The sequence below is a fragment of the Macrobrachium nipponense genome, chromosome 1 (assembly GCF_015104395.2).
Source record: "Macrobrachium nipponense isolate FS-2020 chromosome 1, ASM1510439v2, whole genome shotgun sequence".
Classification (NCBI taxonomy): Eukaryota; Metazoa; Arthropoda; class Malacostraca; order Decapoda; family Palaemonidae; genus Macrobrachium; species Macrobrachium nipponense.
The window spans coordinates 196578217-196605018 of NC_087200.1; the positions used below are offsets into that span (position 1 = coordinate 196578217).

Below are 26802 nucleotides of genomic sequence, written 5' to 3' on the forward strand. Positions count from 1 at the left end.
ATAACAAAGGGTCAGAATATTTATGTTTACTGGAAACTCTCTCCAGTTTACTAATTGTAAATAATCTCTTTGGTATTTTGTTGTGGGAACTGTTATTTTCAGGATATTTTTAATTCATGACTACAATTTCAGGAGAATGCATTTCCTTTTATTCATGTTAATGGATATTGAAGTTCATAGTATTTTCCTAACCAGTTTTTTCTGTTTCCTTTTCCAGCACTGTTGATGATGGGAAGTGACCAGTATTGCCTCAAGTGGAACAATCACTGGACCAACCTGATCCGTGTCTTCAACTCCCTTCTGCAGTCTGAAACCTTTGTAGATGTAACGTTGGCATGTGAGGGGCGCCACTTGAAGGCCCACCGTTTGGTGTTGTCTGCCTGTTCCCCTTACTTTAAGGAGTTGCTGGTGGCTCATCCTGATAAACATCCCATAGTCATATTAAAAGATGTACGCTACTCAGAGCTCCGAACTCTCATTGAGTTTATATATAATGGAGAGGTGTCAGTGGAACAACATGATCTGGCTGCACTTTTGTGCACTGCGAGAGAGCTTCAGATAAAGGGTCTTGCAGATAACAGATTGCCTGGAGATCCCTCTCCTTTACAGCCACCACTTCCACCACCACCACCACCACCACCTCCTTTTACCAGGGATAGTGATGAATCCTCAAGTCATTTTACTACTACCACCACTACAACTTCTCCATCCACTAACACCACAAATTCTGCTACTCCACCAGCTCAATCCAATACCAAGAGTAGCAGCAAAAGTCCAAAGGGACCTGTGGGGTCAGAGGATAGACCTCCACCTCCTCTGCTAACAGCTTTACATCCAGATTTACCTGTATCTGCTTCCTCTCTACTCCCAGCGTTCCGCTCAAGACCAACATCACGTGATTCTTCCCCGGTCCATAAAAGACGAAGGCTGTCTACAGGTGGTAGCGATGAGGGATCTGAAACATGTGAAACAAATAATGATTCAGCACGACCAGACACACCAAATGGCCACGTATCATCCCAAGAACAAAATACCACTGAGCTCATCACAGCAGTAGCAGGACCATCTGGTCTAAGTCAAGCTGAAACTTGTAGTAGAGAGGTATATTGCTGGCATCCTTACAATGTTCTATACTTATCATAGCAAGTAAATACTGTTTAACTGCATCCACGCTCTTTTAAAAGCAAAATGACGGCTAAAATGCTTAACTTTCATTGAATTTTCAAAATGAACTTGTCCAAACTTTTTTGTTGAAGAAAATCATAAATTACCAAGGACTTCACAGTGTACCCATTTTAAGAAATCTGACTTTATAGTAATTACTTTATGAAACTTGACTTTACAGTAGTACTAACTTTAAGAATTATGGTTATCTTTATAGATTCATTGCATGTAACTATAAAACTGTTAGTTTTAACTTATTTTTGGAAGAATTTTTCCCTATTGCTCATTTATTTTATATTCAGTCCTTGGTCACATAGAGGGTTTGAATCCAGTATATTATACAGAGAGTTAAATAACTTTTGTTTTCAGGATGCCGACCGGCCAGTACCGTCCATAACTAAAATATCCGGAGGCCAAACCACTATAACCCCTACTGAGCCCAGATCTTCTACTCATTCGGAGGAAGATAGTAATGATGATCGAGGACCCATGGTAAGTCATGTCTTTTTATTTTTTAAGAGTTTGAGCCAGAAATTAATTTTACTCTATTCAGTTCTGTGTATCCTATTGAGTTGTTTGATTACGATGAATTTCAAGAATTTTTTTTATTAAATACACAATCCTGTCTTATAAAACTCTACCAACAGTTAAGAATTTGTTTGTCATTTAATATTAGTTGTATGAAAAACTTTGTTCCAGGTGCCTTTAACGTAACTTGCGACAGTATTCTTACGGCTTTAAGTGTGACATAGTATTTCAAAACATCTGTCTCGTTAAGCACAGCTTTGCTACTAGAGTATAAGTACAGTGCTAATACTTCTGTAACTTTGTTTTTAATGTGATTTTATGGTACTTAAGTAGAGGTAAGGAACTTACACTTGAAATTATGTTTTCCAAGAACATAAGATGAAAGAATTGAGAGTAAATGATGCAGTGTACAACTGCAGACCTATAACTTTATGCAATATATTTGCCTTCCTGTTGCTAAAATACGTATAGTACATAGCTTGCTACATTTAGGAAGTAGAATAATACTACATTTGATACAATTACATTACTACCCCTTAAAATTGTTAATCCAGATTTTATATTATACAAAGCATCTAAGATTAAATAGTATAACAGTATTATTGTTCTACGGTATACAGTTTGCTTTTGGAATACAGAATGTAGTTAGAGTGTATTTTTATTTCGTTCGTTTTCAAAAATTTTCATCTTTTGTAAGTGACAGGTAATTTTCACTTCACTCAAAATAATTTGTTTTGTTTATTTCAGTAAAGTCAAGTTCTCCTTTGTTGCTTTATTTGATTATATAAGGAAACTAGTAAACCCTATGTTACAGATACACAGTACATTATCTCCCTCTTCAGGTGCATAATTTTTCTTGCTAGAGACCTCATTAAAACTAGTTTTTGGTATTTATCACTTCTATCACATGAGCTATTTAGATTTTCTTTATTATACATTGCACATACATGTATAGTTTGTATTATGTTTGTCTAATCTTGGTTACAAAATATTGAGAACTGCAGAAATATACAAGTTTTCTGCACTGGAGTGTTTTGCATGAAGAAGTTGTGCTGCATTGATAAAAAACAGTAATAGTTGGAAGGAAAAATAATTGGTGCACATGTCATTTTCAAAATAACCAGTGAATAATCTTAATATTTAACTGATTAAAACTGTAGCAAATATTAACATTAACAGCTGAATAAGTAGACAAAATTATGTATTACCAGGTCTCAACTTAATGGTACTACCTACTGCAAGTTGTTTTACATTTTTTTAATAAAATTTTTGTCTTATTTTTATGCTATGAAACATTAATCTACCTCTGGTTATTTCCAGACAATCCAGTCACCTGAAGTGATCATAGAGGAAGGGGAAGTGGGTGTTGAAACTACTGGACCCCCATCATCTGTACCTTCACCAACATTAACAGCAAGTGGCTTAAGTGGTGCCAGTCTTACTCCTGCAGGTCTTGCAGGCCCTCTAACCACTGGTGGACCTCTTCCTCCACAAGTAGCATTCCTGCAGCAAGCTTTGACCCTGGGTTATCATCCTTTACAGCATTACTTTCCTCCAGGAATTCTAGATCAACAACAACACACTGGAGTGTCACCACCCAAAGATTTAATGCACTTCCTTGATGTTATTAAAGCGATACCACCAGGGGCTAGGTTGCCCATCGGTTTAAGTGGTCCATCTGGGGTTGCAGGATCATCAGGTCTTGGGCTAGGATTGCCGGGTGTGGGGGCAGCAGCAGCAGCAGCGGCAGCAGCAGCAGTTGCGTCGGTTGCTACGTCAACAGCTGGTAGGGAGAAAAATGTAGGAGGGAGTATCACATGTCACATATGTGCGATGATTCTTCCTTCCCCCCATCACTTAGAGGAACACATAAGAATCCATGAGGAGGAAAAGCCGTACAAGTGTGATCAGTGTGGCCAGCGTTATAAATACCAGTCTGCTTTTCAACGTCATCAGGAGCAGAACCACACTGCTAAGTTACCTGGTGAGAAGCCATTCCGTTGTGATGTATGTGGTCAGTGTTTCAAGTATCACAAGAGTTTTGCTAAACATAGAACCAACCATGATGCTTTAGATCGAATCATGAAATCAGAGACTGAAGAGGGACGTCAAGTTCTGAAAAGTCTCCAAGAATCCTACCTCCATAGACTTCTTATAAATGAATCCTCAAAGAGTGAATCTGAAGCATCAATAACTTTAAAAGAAGAGTGCTTAGACCCACCCCCAGAGGAGGATGCCGATCGGCCGTCCACATCCCAGCCCCCACCCACCACATTTGGTGCTGCCCTTCTTCAAGCAGTTAACCGTGAAAATGGCGTTAGAAAATATGAGGAGGGTGAAACTGAAGATGGTGAAATAGATGGAGAAGAGGAGGAAGGTGAAGTAGAAGAAGAAGAAAATAAAGGAAAATTTGTTTATTGTGTTAAGTGCAAGTTGACATTCCGTGACGTGGCCAGTTTTGAAGGCCATTGCCAGGGGTCAGCAGACTGTTCACTTGATACTTTGCGTGAGGTACGTGTTAATGATGGGCCAGGTCTTTCATGTCCACCAAGTATAGCTTCTTCACCACAAGCTTCCCCTAGACAGTCACCAGGTTTTGCTTTTGCAGGACCTCCTCGCTCTCCCCTTCCAGCATCGACCCCATTGGCTTTACCCTCACCTCCTGCTACCACAACTCCTACTGGTGGCCTTCCTCCGTCCTCATCTATTGCATTCAGCACAGCCACCGCCAATATTACCACTATTACACCCGGGACCAGTACTCCCCCTGGCCCAAATAACTTATTCAAATTTGATTCAAGGGGAGCCCTCATACTTCCGCAGCCACCTCTTCCTCCTGCTACAGATGCACGGGTGGATGAGGAACGCCCATTCAAATGCCAGTTCTGTCAGAAGGGTTTCAAAGGGCGTGAAAACTTGAAACTTCACATTCGCACCCACACAGGAGAAAAGCCATACAACTGTGGAGTGTGTGGAAAGGCTTTTGGAGGTCGCTCGGATATGAATCGTCATTTGCGTATTCACACTGGGGAGAAACCTTACCCATGCAAAGTGTGTGGAAAGAAGTTTGCCCGAGCTGATTACCTCTCCAAGCACATCACCACCCACCTTGGGATCCCATTCGCCAAGCCAGTGCATAGTTTGCAGCAAAGTCTTCAAAATTTAGAAAATATGCAAAACTTACAAAATCTACATAAGTTACAAAATAGCATGTCTACGAATGAATAATACCAAAATTTTCCCCAAATATTTAAAAATATAAATTTTATATATATATTTACATTCTTATAATAAATTAGTTAATATTGTAAGCACTTAAAGTGCCGCATCTGCTTGTAAAGCAGTAAAATCAAAGGTTTTGAACCAGTGACAGTAACTGTGTTACATACCTAGTTTTTTTTCAAATTTAGTAGGTATTGATATTGTTGTCGTATTTCTTATTCTCTAAAGAGATTAAAATAAGTAGTTGCCAAGTTGCAGCAAGGGTGAGCAAGATGCAGGGCACACATTTGCAGCGTTGAGTATCCTTGTGATCTAGTCACTGCTTCACACCATGTATGATGTGCTCACCAACAATCGTTTTTCCAGCCCACTTATACCAGATATCTTTGTTATTATTGAGAATATTATCATTAATATTATCTTTTTATTAGTGTTATAGTGGAGTTATTGTGCTCCCTTCTCCCAATACAGTTTATATATACAATATATATATTTTTTCTTTTCTGGTTGCTCAGTAATAAATACTGGGCTTATGAGGCTGAGATCATAGTACAAGGTAGGTTAGTGTGGGCATGGGTTGTATCCAGTGCCCTGCAGTATTGCTCCCCCTTGTTCCCTCATACCAACTACACCACCTACATCACCCGGCCGCTTCCCAGTGCGACATGACTGCCAAAATCACCTCATGCCTACCTGCAGTCCCCCATTTTCTTTTTTATATTTTTCTCCTCTGATTCACAATTGGTTTTGTGATGTAAAGCACTGGCAGGGATTGACTTGATGTGAAAGTGCAGGTAAAACTGATGATGATGACATGAGGTTGCCCTGCTATGGTCAGTGTTAGGCAATAGCTGTTCACATAAGCCGCAAGTGTATAACTATGTACTGGACTATTTTGCTGTGGAGGTCTCGGTCCTTCTATACTGTCATTGTGGTCTGGTGTTGCGGAGGTTGCCCGACCCATTCCACCCACCTCAGGAGTACGCTGTGGTGCTAGTATCCACATCCTGTGGGCACCTACCTGATTACATACCCCTACAATACCCTCCTCCATACAGACTGGAAATTACAAATGTTACCATAATGGAGAAGGTAATATCCCAATTGTATGGAGGGGTTTGCTAGATGAGTAATCATCATCAGTTAGGGCAATTGTGAGTGTGTAGGTGGGTAGTGGGTCGGGCTGGTGTTAGTTATAACAGTCTGGCTCATGACATGCTGGCTGGACTCTAAACTGCTTGCTCGTAATGTTGTCTTATACATTAATAACATTGAGCATTTGTGCACTGAATGGAAAGTTGTTGACTAAGTCAATATCAAAGTGAAAGCTGAGCTTCTTAATGGCGTAAGTGACTGTTGATTTTTTGTACCATACCACAGATGTGTCCCTAGTGTTACTGATAGAAATTAGGAATATTGTAGGTGAGCCTAGCTCATTAAACTAGCTTTTATAGTCCTCCACTCGTTGTTTCGTGTGTGCATCACCAGTGACCGTAGAGGAGGCACGCGAGTCACAGCTCACACACCTAGGTTTTCCCTTCTTTTCCTCCTTCAAATCACTTTTCTTAGTTCGACACTATCCTTTCTTGTCTTTCAGTTATAAAACTATGTCATGTTTGACAGGGCTACATTTTCAGCCAAACTTTGCATTCGCACAACCTGGATGAAATTATATTGAGTATTCATTTGAAGATACTGTATACTACAGTACTTTCCTTGAAGGATAAGCATACTGTACAACTTATAAGTAAAGCTACATACACTAGAGATTGTAGAATTGTAGTGCGTATGTAAAGCAGTTAGAAGTAAAGTTGAACGAACCAATGTCTGGCTGAGATTGTGGTTGATGAGCCTTGGCTCTTGAAAGAGTGCAAGTTTTAGTGATGTAAGGTCAGCCAAGCTGCGACTAAGGACAGCATGTTAGGAGGAGCTACACCACATGCACACCTTGTTGGTCTGTGATATTGTGAAAAGCTTGTTGGGTTGCATAAGCAGTACACCCATGTCTCTTGTCCAGAAGGAAGTTTGTATTAGGCTGAGAATTCTATAGAATTCCTTTGTTAATGATGATTAATGTCTCCTGTTACCAAAATGAGTCATGTGATGACAGAAAGTTGATTGTTCTTTGTAGCATTTGAAATGCAAAATCACTTTTCCTAGTTACTGAAAGGTAGTTTTTTATTATTGTTTGTTTAATGAAGTGAGAATGGTATTTCCAATAATATAGAATGTGGCACCACAAATCTTCAGGCATCACTGCATCACGAAGAGAGGTGGTAATGTTTTCTCATTATTTTATTCTTTTAGTCATTATTAGGAAAGTACAATACTGTATAACAAGATGATATCGGTTGCAGATCTCAACTAATTTTTCCCTATAGTGGTAAGCTGGTGATAAGTAAAAGTGCCTTGCGACTTGTGATAAATTGTGGACGGATGGGCTCCCGTGCCCTCTCACTTGAAAATAATTGCCAAGTTCCTGAATACATGGGGATCAATTACTGTAACTATTTTATTTTTCTGGCTTACTTTTCTATGAAAAATCAACCATTTTCTTTTTTCTTGGGATACTTCTTTGCTTTTTAAATCGATAGAACCTTGATTTTCCATAACCTGTTAGACACTTGGTGCTTGATGTATTGGTTGTGCCACATTCTTGAAGGCAATATAGAACTGGTGACATGAAAAGGTACTTTGTCACACGTGTAGGTATAATGTTTCCTAAAAAAGCAGAATCCTTCATGTTGTGAGGGTTAGATTATACTGTATACAGTATGTGAATCATTCTTTCTACTAGGGTTTTTTCTTGAGAGAAGAGACTCACAAACTCTCGGTCGTTCCATGACAGGTAAAGTGAATGAGGCCATGAGGCATCAGTCAGGTTAGCCACAGCCACAGCAGAGTGTAATATAACAGTTTAGCAACATTGATGTCTAGTGGTGTAACTACAATGGCAACTTTCTTGAAACTAATTTTGAGATTCAGTTAAATCTTAAAAATTTCTTGAATTTGGTCGTAATGAGTATTACAAATATGTTTGTGCAGTCAGACCACTGCTTACAGCATTAGTGGTTTGGTGAAGCTTTCATGTTCTGATACAGACATAGGCCTATTGGCATAGCCAAGAAAGAGTAGAATGCTAAAGGAAGTTGTGTAAAGTGTAACTTTACCCATACAGCCAAGGATAAGCCACAGCAAACCCTCCACACTGTAACATAAGGCTGATGTGGCCGTCCCGGAAGCTGTCTTCAATCCAGGCAATTGGGACATCAGTAGGACCAGCATTAGTCTCTAATATTACTTTTTGTCTGAATATGATGATGATGATGATGGCCCAAGATATTGCAGTACTTGTTGTTCATTTTTAACTTTGATTACTCTGTTACCCTCCCTTCACCCTTCCCCCATCCCAGCGGACAAAGGAGGACTTTTATAGATGTCATGTTAACGGTGTCTTTGACAGCTCTTACAGTAGTCCAATCTGTGTGTGTGTAATGATGTCCCTCAGCACACTGGCCAAGTTCCTATTGATGTCTTAGTTTTTCCTGTTACGGTGTACAAATCAATTGGTGCAGATGCCTCCACAGCATCTGCATTTCTTACAAGCTCAAGAGCACACACAGCCACATTCATCTCCTTTTTTCTCATGTGCAAATGAACCATACTTAGGACTGCAGTTTGCAAACAATAGGTTCACAGTGACTTGTGTGTTAATGTCACGTCTGTCTATACGCTGCCCTCGTCATACATAGATTCCCTTTTGACAGCTTCTCGGGATGCCCCCATGAGGTGCAACAAACTCCACTTAATATGAGGACGCAACAGTGCCTCCACCATGTGTTCAAAACCAGTGTAGTTATTGCCACTCCTTCAACATACTCCCCATGCAGGAAGACATTTTTTTAATTTTCTTTTACTGGAAAGGCTATTTAACTATACGTAGTCTCAAACTTGATCACAGCTATATCTGGCATTGCATTTTCCAAAATTTATCACTTACATTCTGAGGTTTTGTCTAAAGCAAAATTTAACAATGAAAAAAATATTCTTGTTATATTAAAGATCTGCCAATTTTATTGTGAGAAACAGCCTGCACAGGGGAAGATTGTTTAAGGAATTGCAATTGCGTGCAAACTTGTACAATAGTTAGTTGACAGCCAAGGAGGTGACTCAAGGATCCCACTATCATCTCATATTAAGTTAGACTTTTATTTTTTATTCAATCTGATATAATATGGACTACAGTATATATTGTATTATATACAGAAATTTATAATAATTACATACGTATTTGTGTATGTGAGTGTGTATGTAGTATGTATATGAATTGTATATTTATGAAAAATTAATTGTGTACTTTCTATACGTACAGTATACAAAGATGTATGTATGTTTTATGTGAAATGGTACCATTACATCCATGAAACTGAGTTGTAATGCCGAATTCAGATGAATGTTACAGATGAAACTTAAATGTTCAAATTTACATGAGTAACAATGTTAAAGAATTTATAGTAATTCATTGGATTTCAGACTTCTGTAATGCATATTTTTCTATATGTATATATATATATACACTATAGTATATGTATACATACACAAACACATGCACACACATCCCGCCAGCCAAGATTAAAACTGCCGTCAATCAGCTGATGGTGTCACTGTATTGAGTCACATCCACCTGCACCCGCCCCCATAGGTCTAGATCCGTGTCTAGTATTTATGATGCCCGTGTCTGTGTTAATCACCTGGTCCTGTGTTTCCACAGTAAACCAGTGTGTGTACAACGTGTCAGTTTTGTTTTTTCTTATTTCCTCGTGTTGCTTCAGTGACCTATTCAGGATTTTTTTTTACATTATTGATTCAGTAAGCACCAGTTCAGATTCTGATTCTCAAACTGTAGCAACCCATTTTTTAGTGTACTTGTAGACTGATCAAAAATTTTTAAAGTTTTAAGTGTCTGGTAGGACAGCGACCATGTTAGTATTAAGGTTCTAAACACTGTAATACTGTACTGTATTTGAAAATTATGGGAAACGATGTGTATCTCCTTTGTAATTATCTGTATGACTCATGAAAACTGTAGATAATGCATAGATTACATAAATTATATATTCATTGTACTGTATGATAGATGACCACATTAATCACTATTTTGGAAGCAAGTGCTACTGAGGGCTTCATTGTGTTCTTAAAGTTGTAGAGATTGCTCGTGTTAAATTTACTAGGGTAAAAGTTTTTAATTTATATGAAATGGATTGCAAATGTGCCAAAAGGCATTTATTATAGGCACTTGCATTTACACTTAATTTGTAATAAATGGTCTTTTGTGTATTTGTCTTTTTTACAATAATGATTAATTTATGAGTGAAATAATGGTGATCAGTCATAATTTTTTTTTTTTTATCTAAAGTTAGTATGGTTGCTACAACTCAAATGCTGCTCACGAGCCGTGTCAGGTGCGGACAAAGGCTGTGTTCATGATTGTGACGTATTAAGCACTTTTGGGCATTTCCTGGGTATTTTGTGAAGGTTACTTTTCCTGTTAGATTTATATAGAAATAACCTTGCAGTTAAAGTGCCCAAGGTTCATAATTGTTAATATTGTCACATTTTAATGGAGTGTTTATCTAGACTGGAACCAGACGTGAATTCTGCCAGTAACATAAATGGCATTATTGTGTATTGCTTTTAAGATGAACTCAAAATGTAACAATTGTAACACTCTATTGTATGTGAACACAGATTAAATCTTACCTCACTGTCAAACTCCCAGTAACAGAGGCAAATTTATAGCCTGGCTAATGGACCCACTGCAGTATATGTTTCTTTTACATAAAGTATTTTTCTCTAATTTGCGGGCAAATTTTTCTCATAACAGTTATAAATGAGGATTGACAGAAAACAAATGTCCTTTTTGAGAATCTTATCCATTGTCTGTTATTACTCATACATTTTGGGTTATCGAACTGCAGCTGATGAAATGGCTCTTGGGCAAAAGCCTCTGCCAGTAACCTGTGACCTGATACACCACCACAAAGCTATATATATATATAATATATATATAAAGATATATGTATTGATCTGAAAAGTCATTTGAAGGTTGTCGTCTCTTTAAATACATTTTCTTCACATAATTTACTTCACTTTTATCCAGTAATTTGTGAGGGTGTAGGCAGACTCATTAAATCCAACCATCACAGCAATTCTAATTGTACTGTTTATTGTCAGGTCGCCAACAACAAAGTATGTTCCTACATGGTACACTTTAGTGTGACTAAAAAGTGCCTCTTCTCCGTACTTTTCAAGTATTAATAAAGGCATCTTGTACACCTAAATATGTTAGTTTTAATTGCTATTACCTCATTTTTGTAGACTTCCATTTTTATAATTGATGGTTACTAGAAAGGAATTTTTCCTAAATGAACCACAATAGCATTCCTTAATTTACAGTGCAGAAAAATACAAAAACATTTAATCTGCTTCAACATGAGCATTTACTTCGTCAGTCGCAGTGCGCTGTTAACTGGCATCTACTACACCGCAGAGGAAACATTTAAAAGATAAGTCCAGCTAGTAATGAGATTTTAAAAATTCCTATACAACAGCTCATATTAATAAACAATAAGGTAAAACATCAAAACCTGATGAACCTTACACGATATTTTCAGTAACGGAGCTGTTGGGCTCGGACCTCATAGACAACTTAAAGAGTTCACTAGATTCAATATTTGTGAACAAATTTCACAGGAAATGAAGTTTTACGAACGTATATATCGGATGTCATCAAAAGTTCACTATGTATATTGGAAATTAAAAAAAAAAAAAATGGTACGTAGTGCGTCTCGACAGAAAAGAATTTCCTGTCTTTTCCCCCCAAACAAATGCAGATGAAAATGGCTCGAAACAGGCGTAGAGAAATATCTGTCGGAATGATGCTGTAACAATGAAAGTTGCTATTGCCACATACGAAGCAACTGAAGCTAAAAATAATTCAGGACTTACGAAAAATTTAATGTTCAGATTCAGTTGCCAGGGTGACAAGGGATTTCCCTCGGAGAGGGAATATGTATAATAAACTTCAGAGGACGATTAGACTGAAAATCTGATTAAACGCAAAGATTCTTCTGCAAATCAAGACATCATTAGAAAATATAAGGTAATGCGAGTGAACGCCTAGTCGAGTCATTGTGTGATATAATAATTATGATAAGTAACTTCATTTTTGCGCAAGTAGCCTAATATAGCCTTAAATACTAGTGAAAACATGCCGTTAGCTATAGGAAGCTAGAATTAAACATTTAAAAAAATATGTCAAAAGACGTCTTAAAGGAACGAACGCTACTGATTTGGTCCAGTGAATCTCTTCTAAATGGCTATGACATGTTGCCAGCTTCAAGCACTGAGGTTTTTACCAAGAATATATAGAGCTCCGATGTTCATATGTTGATTTATGATGCCATTATATTCGCTGTGTATTTTGTAAACACGCCTACCGGCCATTACGCTCTGTAATAAAGAGAAGGAAGACAGTGGTGTGGTGTAATTAATCCCAGTACATCGATGAGACTACGTCGAGAGACGGGATTCAACCTCATATACAAAAAGACCATCATATACTCCAATTATAGGTAAGAGCGAAGAACTGTAGTATCACTAGTATGCATTATATATGCTAACATATGCGACCTCCGATAAATATACAACTGAATGCTTTGCCATGCTTTTGGGAACATTGGCATTCCTGTTCCTCTGGAAGTCGCGAAGCCTTACCAACGATGAAACAGTGTCTTGTTTTAATGGTGAACATGTACTACAGCAGTGAAAGGTCATTCTGTAAAATGGAATCCATTAAGAAAAGCAATGCTACACTAGAGGCTATGAGTAACCTAACCTATCGGCAATGAGAATTTAGTATGAACTAATTTAAGCAATGCGCATTGGATTTCACCGAGACGAGTTCGCATAATTACCTGTGTAGCACGAATTTATTCTTTAATTACCTACTGACTGCGAGGTAGATTCAGCTATAGTACGTGCACCATTTTCAATTTGATTTTACAAATATTGGTAATAATCTCAAATTACAAATAACCCTATTTATTATTTTGTATCTTATTCTCTCCTAGGGAGAAATCCCCGTAGGTGATGATCCTTTTTATTCTTATTTCGGATCAAACATTTGCTGTTCTTTGTATGTTTCATAATTAAAGAATGTTACTAAATAAATGTACAGTCCATACCTACACCAATGAAGCATATGTACCATCTTGAATATAGTTTTCAGTCGCTCAATTCATTATATACAAACTATTGGCATGGAAATATTCTCCACCACTGGCCAACCCCACCCGCCCTCCCACACACACAGACTGACCAAAGACTTAGTATACAAGACTTAGTATACACAGACTTTCTTCACTTTCTATATTCGTTCTATTCTTCCTCTGTATATTTTGAGAATATGCCTCAACCATTCCATTATATAATATAGTTCATTTCCACTTAAATATATCTAATTTCATTATTTACAATTTGTTCTAGGTTCAAATAGCCTATGCTTCACTTGCATGTCTAATCACAATATTCATTTCAGGTCTAGAGAAACATGAACATTTTCTTTGATACGTTGGTTCACCATATTTTAGTGCTCTAAAGACTGCAAGAAGTATTTTCTATTCTCTTCTTGCTTTTAGTGGGAGCCAATGTAGTTCGGTTATTCTGTCACGGTATCGTAATCCTTTTATTAATCTGGCGGCTCTATTTTAGGTAATTCTACAGAATAGTTCCGCACGGACTGCAAGGAACGTAACCGCGGATTCGACATCCACTAGGGATTGGGGCCAGCGTCCAATTTATTTCGCCGTGTTTAGTACTGACCCCCCCCCCCCCCCCCCCCACCGGGGGTTAATTACAGTCATCCGAATAAATATTACTTAACATTCTTGTTCAGGAGGTAAAACTGCATAGAAAACCGCAAATGCCATAGTCTAGGCCACCGCGGAATAGTACTGTAGATCTACCCTATTTTGTACACTCGGCAAGGAAAGTTAAGATACAGTTTTTTAAAATCTTCGGACATACATTGTTCAATAATGCCACACCTGGCAACTCTTGAAAGGGGGAGGAGCTTCAAAATCGTAGCGATTGTGAATCCTTATTTATAAGTAATATTTGACACTAAACACGTTAAATTCATATGTAATTGAAGACGGATCTTAAACAATGAGAGAAAGTGTTTTAAAATTTGGGCAGTACTTGTGGAAATCGTGAGGAACAATGCAGTAAAGGATGAAATATGACGATAGAGAGAGCGCGCGCAAGCTTAGGCCTATCGATAGAGATACTTAATTCATTATATATACTTTGAGAGATTAAGTGATAATATTTTTTCAAATGTTTCAAAAGTTGGGGGAGAGAGAGAGAGAGAGAGAGAGAGGAGAGAGAGCGCATGCATAGGCCTATCTATAGAGATACTTAATTCATTATATACTTTGAGAGATTGAGTGATAATATTTTTTCAAATGTGTTTTACAAGCTGGGAGAGAGAGAGAGAGAGAGAGAGAGAGAGAGAGAGAGAGAGAGAGTAGCAAAATTTGCTCATGTGAAAGCTTAGGCCTATTTATAACTACTTAATTTCATATTTTCTTTGGGAGATTGAGTGTTAATATATATATATATATATATATATATATATATATATATATATATATATATATATATATATAAGTATGTTTTAGAAGTGGAGACGAGAGAGAGAGAGAGAGAGAGAGTAGAGAGAGAAGATGAGAAATTATAGTACTGGTGACAGACTTGTGACGGGGGAGGGAAAGGCGAAGAAAATATAATGGATTAAAGTATCTCTATCGATAGGCCTATGCTTGCGCGATATGATATGACTGCCAAGGTCGTGCTGCACTATGCTAGATAAAATTTGAAGGATCATAATATTCAAGTTAATTCTCTAAGAAATTCTTACCCTAATCTTGATTACATTCGACAGTTGCCGTAGCATTCAAAGATTGTAAAAAGACGTGGAAAATGTTAGACACAGGGTGGGGTCATTCTTGCTCTCTTGATATAGTCTTGACTTTTGAAAATCGGGTTCATCCACAAATCATTCACGAAAAAAGCTGTGTTAATTAAAAAATATTTATTACCACAAATAACTCAATATGTATTGCACAGGCAATTAAAGTTTTATATCGTGGGAGATCTTTCAGCCTCGTGGCAAAGAAATGCAGTCGTGTAGGGCTGTAGGCTACTACGAACTGCTCTGTAATGGGAGCATATAGCCAGAAAATCTTTGAGCTGACATGCTACTTTAACCTTGATTAAGATTTATATTTAAAGACAGTAGCTTTGTAAACAGCAACTAGCATTCGATCCATGTCAACGTCAAAGTAATCAAAGTGTGAAATCCGTTACGTAGCCAGTATCCAGTGACTTGCGCTTTCCCACTCGGAGTTCTAGGGCTCCTCCTCACATCATAGAAAACGCTCTTGCGGATGCAACTAGATTTGGTCAACCTACCTTAGCCGTAGCAACATTGAGTGCCATTGACGTCAGCTAACTTTAATCCCTTTGGAATACAAAAATAAGTTTGTAGAAACTAAAATAATTGCATTCACCACTTACGATGAGACAATATACCTCCGTTCATGAAGCAAAACGAGTAATTATTGTCATCGTGATGCATAGTACTAAAATCAGAAATTCACATTCTATCTACCAGATCTCTATGAACGAATCCATCTGAGATATTCCAATTACTTCGGACATATATCGTGTTTTTAAGTATCTGAACGGTTTTGTTTTGCAGTTTTAACTTATATGATATAATTTGCAGTATATTTTCATATTCTAGAGTAAATTTAGCGATATTATGTCTTTTCAGTAAAAACAAATGGGAAATTGGATGAACGAAAGCTAATGAAAACTGTATCTTCAGTTTTCTTGTCGAGTATACTTGCATTTTTCTTAATAGGTAGGTGGTTGGGGAAGACCGTAGTATAACATTGTTTGGTTACAAATTGTTTTCAGAGTATATGTCTTCGTTTAAATATCTAATAAATGCAATGTTTCTAATATGATAGTTATTACATGTTTTTACAATATGCAATATATGGTTTTTCATCGACCATTCATTATCAGTAGATATTCCTGTTCCTCTGCCACTACAATGTGTATCGATGACGAGCCAATAGTCATTCTTTTGAAATGTTCATATTTTCTTAGTGCACTGTCAGATCCAAATAACATACTCTCAGTTTTGTCTTCATTGAGTATCAGTTTCTGCGCCGACATCCAATCTTTATATGCTTCATTATTGCATCATTTTCGCTAATGGCATCTTTTACAGTTTCAAGAGGAAAATAGAACTGAGTATCATCAGCATACAGTTTAAACCTAACCTTGTGCTTGTTCAGAATTCTGGATAATTCAAATGTGTAAATGTCAAATAGCAATGAACCCAGGACGCTGCCTTGGGGCACTCCTCTAGTTAGGCATTTCTTTCCTGATATCACACATTTGATATAACCACTGTGACCTTTCTGTTTTCTAAGTAGGTTTTGTATATACCATGTTAGTGCATCATCTTCAGTGCCTACTGCTCTCAGGTCTTCAAGCAGCAGATTGTGGCCAACTTTGTCCAATGCTTAACCAGGATACTACATTTTCCACTTGCCATAATTTTTATCATATAATTTGTAATTGTGCGCAATGTAGTTTCATGTGAGTAGTTTTCTGTAAAGCTGACTGATCATCAGGTATAATGTTGAGTTGTTTCAAGGGTTTCCACGTTTGTTCGTGAACTACCGTTTCTAGTACGATAGGTTTGATGTTGGCCTATAGAAGCTTACATTTTCTTTATCAACTTTTCCTTTGTAATCTGGCTTTATACAAGCAAGCTTTTCACTATTTGGGAAGGATGCCTGTGCTAAACTCATTAGGACAATATGAAAATATAGCTCCCTCAACTGATTAAAGTTTTTTGCCTCTTTTTAAGTCACTTATGGGAAACGGATCATTTTTCAAAGGTGTTTTATACATTTCTCGTCGTTTTTTGAGTCATTCATGTTCAGTTCTTCAAACTTATTGAATATGCTATTACTCAATATGATCACTGGGAGATTAGAATGAACCTTTTCTAAACTATGACAGATTTTTAAAGAATTTTTCTTCAAAGTAGTTCACAAAGATATCAGCCAGGTTCTTGTGGTCACTTGTTACATCAGGTAGAACTTTTTCTTCCTTGAGTCCTAATATTCTGGCTGAATTATCGTGGATTTTTTAAAGGATTTTTTCTTTACTAAATATTCTATTGTAATATATTTTCTTAGGTTTCATAATTAAGTCGTTATACTGATTTTCATTACTTCTTGATTTTTTTTATTTTTTCGATCTTTTCCATAGATCCATTTTTCTTTTCTTTTTTCTTACGCTTCATATAATTCACTGTTAAACCATTTGGTTTCTTTAACTATTATCTGCCTTGTCACTTTTGAACATTGTTATAGTTTGATGCTAATATACTTTTGCTGTAGTCTGTAAAACAGCTTACGCATGCCTGGTCAGCTGTCAAAGTATTTCCCAAATTACACTCGCACTCCTGGATAGTTTTTCTTATTTTCTTTATGCTCTCAACAATAAATCTATCGTCTTTAAAACTGGTTCTGTTTCTGTAAGTAATAGTTTTTGTTACTGCATAGGCTTTTCACATATATATCTCCTAATTGAGACTATACTCTGTTTTTTCCATCTGTCCACCCGCCTGTGGTGTTTGCGTATGGTAGCACTGCGTCCCGGGCTTTAGATAGTTACGCTATGTGTAAGTTTTAGGTAAATAAAAGGATATCTGGGTGTTCATTTTTAACTGAAAAGTGTTTTAATAGTTTACTGTATGCGAATTACACCGTTAATTTTCGAAATAGGATGTTATTATTATTGTTGAATGTAAGCTGAATGTAACTAAAGCCCGGGACGCAGTGTTACCATGCGAAAACACCACAGGCGGGTGGACAGACGGAAAAAACCAGAGTTTTTTTTTTAATAGTTTATGTACTGGAGCTATCACGCATTCAGGCTCGACTTGTTTAAACACTCACAATCTGAACTAGCTAAGTCGATGGTATGGTTCAATAATGTTGTCGGTTTCTTCACAACATTTTACAAGATCGTGACTTGAATTCAAGTAAGTCTATAAATTCTTTGACAACATCGTGTATTTTTGTTATAAGCTAACTTAAGTTTACGAAGTTATCGAATTCGTCTAGGAATTCTCTTACTGGTGCTTGGTGTTGATATATTCAACTGTACTGAATACATTTTGGTTCATTATAGATACTTTGTATACTTCTTTTAACAAAGATTCCCACACTACCACTTTTTCTCTTTGGTACTACATGGTAGAAGTTGTGTCTCTGACGTCATTTCGTTTATTTTAGAATAATCACCTACATTATTACTTAGCCAAGTTTCCGTTAGCATACATATGTCTAGATTGTGATCATTTTATAAGATTTCTAATAGTGTTAGTTTTATTTCCTACTGACTGCATGTTTATTAAATTGCATAGAAGATTATTATTAGCCAGAGCCATTATCCGTATTATTTTTCGCCCTTAATTGATACTTGTTCATTATATACTATGCACTTTTTTCCATCCTTTCTTTTCACAATGTTTACATTTGAAGGTGGTGCTAGTACATTCATTTGATGTATGCCGCATTTAGAGCAAACTCTGACATTTCTACAATTTGTTGCACTATGACCAAATTCCTGACATTTACAGCATTGATAGAACATGTAACAGTCGTACACACTGCAACACTGCAACGACTAGGCTATACAGCGTATATAACTTGTCACCTCTATCATAGATAGCCTTTCGTATTTGCAACGTGCATTTGATGATACAGTGCTTGTTCGTCATCTTTGGCTTTCATTTCTTTTACAGTTTTTAGGTCGTCATTTTCAGAAATGAGATTTCCTATCCTTGGATTTTTGTTTACAATGTTATTGACAATGCCATCTTCGTCCTTTGGAACATATACTATTTTTATTTTGGGTTGAAGTTTACCCTTCCAATTTACTGATATATTGACGATTTTGTGAATCTCTATTTTTGCCTTCTCTAAGTTTTTCCTATCAGGAAATCTTACGAATAAATGTCCATATCTTGTTTTAACCTGCTCAATTGGCGCCATTATTTTACTCATAATTTACTTCTTTTCATTTGCTGCTGTGCTCTCATCGTCAGTAGATTTGATCAAAAGCACATTTTTTGTCTTGATTGATTATGCATAAGTTTTGGCCATATTTGTCATAATCTTTACATCTCCATCAACATTGTCAATTTTGCATTGAATTTCATCTGTTAGTCATGACGTCACATGTTCTTCGACCCGAATCCTGAATCAGTTCTGCTAATACCACTGTGTTTGCTTTTATTTCGTTAAGTTCCTCTTCGATGAGTTTCATGCGAGTTCTTGTTTAGGCTCCTTGCAATTGTTACAGATGTGCAAATTGTTACTCGAAAGTATGGGTTCGTATTGATGCTCAATTCCCGAACATGCGTAATGGAACCAAGTATCACACATTTCACAGCAAATTTCATCATCGATATCTTTAGAGCAGTCACTGCGGGTTGCTGAGTCGCTCTCAATTTTGGTCGACTCGTCTTCCTCCAGTGTACGTTGTAATGTTCCATCCATCTGTGCTTCTCTGATAATTTGTTGATAAAGTTTATATGTCATTTTAAGCTTTCCCTCTCTTGTGTCAATTTCTACACTACTATGTTCCTCTCGACAGACACTTTCTACTTCCACGGCTAGTCACGTCTTTCTTTTGTTATGTCATCATTCTGATTACGTCCCATTTAGATCAAGGCTAAATAATACCGGTATTCTTTAGACCTTGTTTTATACAGTCTTTAGCCATTGTTTTTGTGCTCGATACTTCATACCTAACGCATATTTGCATGACTTCTTGTCAACATCACCACCACCCTCCCTACTTTTCATGCCATTTGTCCCTTGCTTCATTATAACTTTGGTTTTCCCTAGGGATACATAGTACATATATACCTCATACTACCTATTTAAAGGCTTTCGAGGTACTGAAAGTCATTTTATAAGGAGAATTCATTGTAATACACAGCAGTGTCCTCACAAGGTTTGTCCTACTGTATACCCTCCCCAACGAATTCAACCTTCGTCCCATGTGAACCAGTTGTTCACCGGTAATTCACTTGTCCTGAGTTATTTACTGATTCTGGTACTTATGTTAGAAAAGAAAAGATAAGCTACATCGTAAGGAAAGAAGCGCTTTTATAAAATTACTATTTGGTATGTTCCCATAGAAAGAAGGTCGTACGTATGTACACTCGACAAGAAAACTGAAGATACAGTTTTCATTAACTTTCGTTCATCCAATTTCCCATTTGTTTTTACTGAAAAGACATAATATCGCTAAATTTACTCTAGAATATGAAAATATACTATAAATTATATCATATAAGTTAAAACTGCAAAACAAAACCGTTCAGATACTTAAAAACACGATATATGTCCGAAGTAATTGGAATATCTCAGATGGATTCGTTCATAGAGATCTGGTAGATAGAATGTGAATTTCTGATTTTAGTACTATGTATCACGACGACAAATTACTCGTTTTGCTTCATGAACGGAGATATATTGCCTCATCGTAAGTGGTGAATGCAATTATTTTAGTTTCTACAAACTTATGCTTGTATTCCAAAGGGATTAAAGTTAGCTGACGTCAATGGCACTCAATGTTGCGACGGCTAAGGTAGGTTGAACAAATCTAGTTGCATCAGCAAGAGCGTTTTCTATGATGTGAGGAGGGGCCCTAGAACTCCGAGCGGGAGAGCGCAAGTCACTTGATACTGGCTACGTAACGGATTTCACACTTTGATTACTTTGACGTTGACATGGATCGAATGCTAGTTGCTGTTTACAAAGCTACTGTCTTTAAATATAAATCTTAATCAAGGTTAAAGTAGCATGTCAGCTCAAAGATTTTCTGGCTATATGCTCCCATTACAGAGCAGTTCGTAGTAGCCTACAACCTTACACGACTGCATTTCTTTGCCGCGAGGCTGAAAGATCTTCCACGATATAAAACTTTAATTGCCTGTGCAATACATATTGAATTATTTGTGGTAATAAATATTTTTTAATTAACAGCTTTTTTCGTGAATGATTTGTGGATGAAACCCGATTTTCAAAAGTCAAGACTATATCAAGAGAGCAAGAATGACCGCACGTACCCTGTGTCTAACATTTTAACATTTTCCACGTCTTTTTACAATCTTTGAATGCTACGGCAACTGTCGAATGTAATCAAGATTAGGGTAAGAATTTCTTAGAGAATCAACTTGAATATTATGATCCTTCAAATTTTATCTAGCATAGTGCAGCACGACCTTGGCAGTCATATCATATCGCGCAAGCATAGGCCTATCGATAGAGATACTTATTTCATTATATTTTCTTCTACCTTTCCCCCGTCACAAGTCCGTCACCAGTACTATAATTCTCTCTCTCTCTCTCTCTCTCTCTCTCTCTCTCGTCTCTCTCTCTCTCCCTCTCTCTCTCCTCTCACTTCTAAAACATACTTTAAAAATATATATATTACCACTCAATCTCCCAAAGAAAATATTATGAAATTAAGTAGTTATAAATAGGCCTAAGCTTTCACGAGCAAATTTTGCTCCTCTCTCTCTCTCTCTCTTCTCTCTCTCTCCTCTCTCTCATCTCTCTCTCTCTCTCTCTCCTTCTCTCTCTCTCCCAAGCTTTTAAAACACATTTGAAAAAATATTATCACTCAATCTCTCAAAGTATATAATGAATTAAGTATCTCTATAGATAGGCCTATGCATGCTCTCTCTCTCTCTCTCTCTCTCTCTCTCTCTCTCTCTCTCTCGTTTCTCTTTTCTCTCTCTCTCTCTCTCTCTTCTCTCTCAACTTTTGAAACATTTGAAAAAATATCACTTAATCTCTCAAAGTAAATATAATGAATTAAGTATCTCTATCGATAGGCCTATGCTTGCGCGCGCTCTCTATCGTCATATTTCATCCTTTACTGTATTGTTCCTCACGATTTCCACAAGTACTGCCCAAAACACTTTAAAACACTTTCTCTCATTGTTTAAGATCCGTCTTCAATTACGTATGAATTTAACGTGTTTAGTGTCAAATATTACTTATAATAAGAATTCACAGTAGGTTTTAAAAAAGGATGATCGATATTCTGCCCTCAACTGACGTTACCAAACCAACATTAACGAATAATATAGAGTCTGTTTCTACATTCAAGTATAAATGATTATAGGACCTCAACAGAATCTTTATGGTGTAAAGTTGTTGGAAATCTAGAAAACAACAATCGCTACGATTTTGAAGCTCCGCCCCCTTTCAAGAGTTGCCAGGTGTGGCATTATTGAACAATGTATGTCCGAAAATTTAAAAAAACTGTATCTTAACTTTCCTTGCCGAGAGTACAAACGATCTCGGCTTCCGTTAGTAAATAAAAAAGGACAACGAAAACTACAAACATTGATTGACGAACATCAAAGGGGACAGATTAAGCTTGTCTACATTCGGGTTGTTAGTGAGGTGCCGTCTTCAAATGAACTCTGGAGATTGTGATGAAATTTTTCTTCATTAACCTGAAGAGAAACATTACTTTTTTATGTGTTTCGCATTACTTTTCTCGTGAAATTTTGGCATCTCTTTAAGGGTGGATTGCCAGTGTCCAGTGCATAAGATTCTCAAAGATACACGTACTGTAATACCTTATGGAGCACATCAGTACCTGATTATTGTTGGCGAGAAATAGCAATAAGATTTTTCGAGAAATACAATGTTCAAAATGGCAGTAATGACGGCAAGCACTGTCGGCTGATAGGCCCACCTTGCAAAGGCTCACTTTAGAAGGGTAGCACAAGGTATCTTGCGTGGGCCAGGTGGTGTTTTACCGAGAATATGTAGAGGTATATGGGCGAAACCAGCATGGTGCAGTCTTCAATGAATCAAATAAATGCACCATACTGACTCATGGGAGATGAAGCTTTTCCATTGAAACCAAATCTAAGGTCTTACCTTCGAAAGGACCTACAAGTAATAACTTTAAAATGATATTCAAACATAGGATGAGCCGGGCCAGACGAACTACCATAGCAGAATGTCGATTTTGGCGTTCGCTATGAAATTTGATTTACTTAATTAATAAAACAATGGAGACAAACATTGAGGGATATGAATCAACTTAAAAGTAACTGTATGCTTCATAATTTTATTCATTATCAAAAAACACTTTTACTCATCTTGAAGACTTCGATAACAGGGTTCATTTCTACATATTCCATATCTTTGGATATCTACTTCTCAGCGGGCGGCCAACTTCAGCCACGAGTCTGGCAACAAAAACGAGTATACAGGGCTTAAAGCAGAAGCTAAGTCCGTTTGTGACATCCTAAGAATATTGTGTACCGCGCGAAGAACGATAAAATGCACCTAATTTCAGTAGCAATCTCCTTCCTCAAAGTTGCAATCCGACCTCAGTGCATCAAATCGCAAGGATCGTTTACTGCAGGTACGTCACTCGTATTAAATTGATCAGGCCGTCTGGTAGCGTGGTTTTTCCACAACGTGGACTCATCGTGAATGATTAAAAATGGTTCAGCCGAATCAGTGAATTGATCGAATGGAATCGGAATCGACGTGATTTTGAACGGACTTGATTCACCTGCTGCGAACGCCTCCGCTGAAGTTGATGTGGCGAATCAAAACGAATCGTGAATCGTACTGATTTGGATCTATTCGATTCAAACGCGGCCCAAGAATGCCATGCGTTTGCATTTTAAAATCTTGATAAAAAGGCTATATAAAAAATCTTAATTAATTAAAATGTGCGACAAATGACAATGGTTCAGCTCACGATTCAAATATAAAAACGATGTTCATCGTCACCAAATCCAAAAATTAATTCCATGAATGAAGTAATGAAGTAATTTTCCATGAGTGAAGTAATTTTGCTATGGCAGTCGTAGTACAAATCAAAACATTTATTTAAACATTTCTTCAGGTGTGCACTCACCTGTTCTACTGCCAAAAGATTCTACATGAGATGTTGATCTTGCACGTCAGCTGTAGTAGGAATTAAGCATAAGCTAGTTGTACTAAATTACATATTCTAATAGCGTTTATTACATTTTCGTAAATACTATTACATTGTGCTAGGTGTGATGTAATTGTAAAAAATGGTGACGTATAACGAACAGTGGAAACGGAAATTAAAATGTTGATTACAACCGAGTGATTATGGGCAATAGCAAAGTAAAATTATATGTGCAAGATTATAAGAACGGTGCTAGTATTCGAAAATGACAGATGTAATCAAACTTTGGGAAACAGATGTATTAATTTCATCAAGTGACAAATAGTCTGTGGGCGTTTTATCTTGCGTATCAATGACTGTGGGAATGTTTGCTGTGGCACTTCTTAATTCAATATAATTTGGAACTAACGGGGCTGCACAAATAATACCTAGTGTCTTGAAATTATAATTGATAATAATGTGCGTATAAATTCATGGTAAATTTTGTAAAGCATTTCGATCTGGGAGGCATTTTGTGGTAAACCTAAGCACGAAACGAACCCCTTCTTTCGGCTGTGACTCACTGGCTCAGAGGAACAAGTTTCGGCCGTCTGCAGTAACTGATTGTAATCAGTCAACACCCAAAACATTCGGAGTTGTCAACCTCGCCGCTGAGAGAAGAAAATCTGGGAGATGGACAGCAAAGGAAGAAAAATAGTGGTTTGCGATAATGGAACCGGAGTAAGTTATTTCTGTTAGCGTATTGAGGAAGATTGGATGTGGGTATTGTAGTAGATCTTTGATTGGGGTTGGTTGGTAGAACCGGATGTCAAAGGAAGCTTAAGCTGGTCCCAGACTCAACTTGGTGTCAGTTGAAGAGACAAGCTAATACCCAAAATTAAAGATAAAGTTGACCACAACCTTTTGGTTACTTTGGACAAGCCTAGTTAGCCCCGGTTAATTTTACAGAGGGTAAAATACCGAATGGCCGGCCTCTCTTACCCATACCTTCCCGAAAATCGGAAATGATGGCCTTAATTTTTGACTTGGGAGAAAAGTACTTTTTCGGGAAGGTGGTCGCGCTACGGTAAGAGGCCGGCCATTCGGTATTTTACCCTATTACCGGAGCCCAGGCCCTCCTGAAGTCCGGACGCATTAGGAGGTCAGTTGAACTTTCCCTTGCCCCCTCCCCTCTTCTAGTGTTTAGGGCAAGTAGCCAATTTGGGACATTCTAACTTTATACTTAGCTGTATTGCAATGTGGCCCCCCCCTCCAACCTAGGCTAAGATTTAGGTTATCCTACACTTTGGGCATCCAAATTGGTAGATATACCTAGTACCTAGGTAATTTAGCAGCTTCAGGTAGGGTAAAATACTGAATGGCCGGCCTCTACCATAGCGCAACCACCCGAAAAAGTACTTTCTTCTCAAAGTCAGTTGTTTTCTCTCAAGTCACAAATTAAGGCCATAATTTCCGATTTTGGAAAGGTGGTCATGTTATGGTAGAGGTGGCCGCCAGGTGGCCATTCAGTATTTTACCCTATTTCTTAGGAAATTACAGTTTCCTATAGTAGTTGGATTGCTTACCTATTAAGAATTTACCATTTTTTTTTGAGGGGTTGACTGTAATTAACCCCCAGGGGCTAGTGCTAAACACAGCAAAATAATATGAGGCCCCAATCCCTAGTGGCTGTCGTGTTCACAGTAAGATTCCTTGCAGTCCGTGCAGAGTTATTGTCTAGAGGTACCTCCAAATTAAAAAAAAAAACATGGGAGCACTGAATTTGAACACCTAAACTCTAGGATTACCAAGTTTTGTTAGATCAGGCAATTACGCTTTAGATAAACTTAACAGTACAATTGTGTGGCCTGATTCCCACCATTCGCCAACTGGGACATGTTACTGCCATTTTGGAATGGCCCCCCAGCCAAGTCAGGGCATGTCGTTCTAAATTACGTAAGGCAGGTAAGAGCTGGTTAGGTCTGGACCCAGCATTATAGGAAACATTTGGTCTATCTATGTATGAGAAAACTGACCTGGTCGACAACTGGAGGGAATCAGGCCATGCAACTATTGTAAAGTTTTACCTTATTTAATTTTCATTATGATTTCATTTTTTGCCGGAAAATTATTAATTTCTTAAGGTTCTCTGTATGTGTTTTGAATTTTTCTGACTTTAGCCTAGTTTCATTAGCAAATGAGTTTTTTAAGAGATACCGGATCCCACCCTTAGCCTGTATCCAAAGATTTATGGACCCACAGTGAGAATACTGGGTTTTGGATCAGGAAAATTACAAAATTAATGAAATACAATGACTTTATTCCCATTGATAGCCCTTACTTGGATTAATCCTTAGTGTATATACATGAATACAGTGGTCCCCCCGTATTCGTGGGGGATGCGTACCAGACCCCCCCGTGAATAGTTAGAACCCGCGAATGTTTGGAACCCCTATGAAAATGCTAAAAACAGCCTATTTTGTTAGTTAAAACTCAAGAAAAACCCACTAAAAATGTTCTTACTTGGTTTTTTTAATAGTTTTATCACAAAAAGTGCATATTATGATGAAATTCATTAAAAAAACCAGGAATTTGTGGATATTTATCATAGAAAAATACCGCGAATGCGCGAATTTTCCGCGAATAATGCAGGGGAACGTTCCCCAGAGAAATCCGCGAATGTGTGAGTCCGCGAATCTGGAGAACGCGAATACGGAGGGTCCACTGTATGTGCATTTGGAAGTCCCCTCCTACCCT

The 26802-nt window shown here is 37.4% G+C and overlaps 2 protein-coding genes across 15 annotated transcripts in view; both read left to right on the forward strand.

Annotated features, from left to right (window-relative positions):
• The window catches only part of LOC135219989 (zinc finger protein 865-like), a 467680-nt gene extending 456425 nt beyond the window's left edge, over positions 1 to 11255 (forward strand). For all 11 annotated transcript variants that reach the window (XM_064257267.1, XM_064257265.1, XM_064257264.1 and 8 more), the window contains 3 exons: positions 218 to 1101; positions 1534 to 1656; positions 3013 to 11255. In XM_064257267.1, coding sequence (XP_064113337.1) covers positions 226 to 1101; positions 1534 to 1656; positions 3013 to 4920 — 2907 coding nt within the window. In that variant the 5' untranslated portion in view covers positions 218 to 225 and the 3' untranslated portion in view covers positions 4921 to 11255. The remainder of the gene's footprint in view (positions 1 to 217; positions 1102 to 1533; positions 1657 to 3012) is intronic.
• Positions 11256 to 24626: 13371 nt separating this feature from the next.
• The window catches only part of LOC135219990 (actin-related protein 2-like), an 83872-nt gene continuing 81696 nt past the window's right edge, over positions 24627 to 26802 (forward strand). For all 4 annotated transcript variants that reach the window (XM_064257268.1, XM_064257269.1, XM_064257270.1 and 1 more), the window contains exon 1: positions 24627 to 24786. In XM_064257268.1, coding sequence (XP_064113338.1) covers positions 24739 to 24786 — 48 coding nt within the window. In that variant the 5' untranslated portion in view covers positions 24627 to 24738. The remainder of the gene's footprint in view (positions 24787 to 26802) is intronic.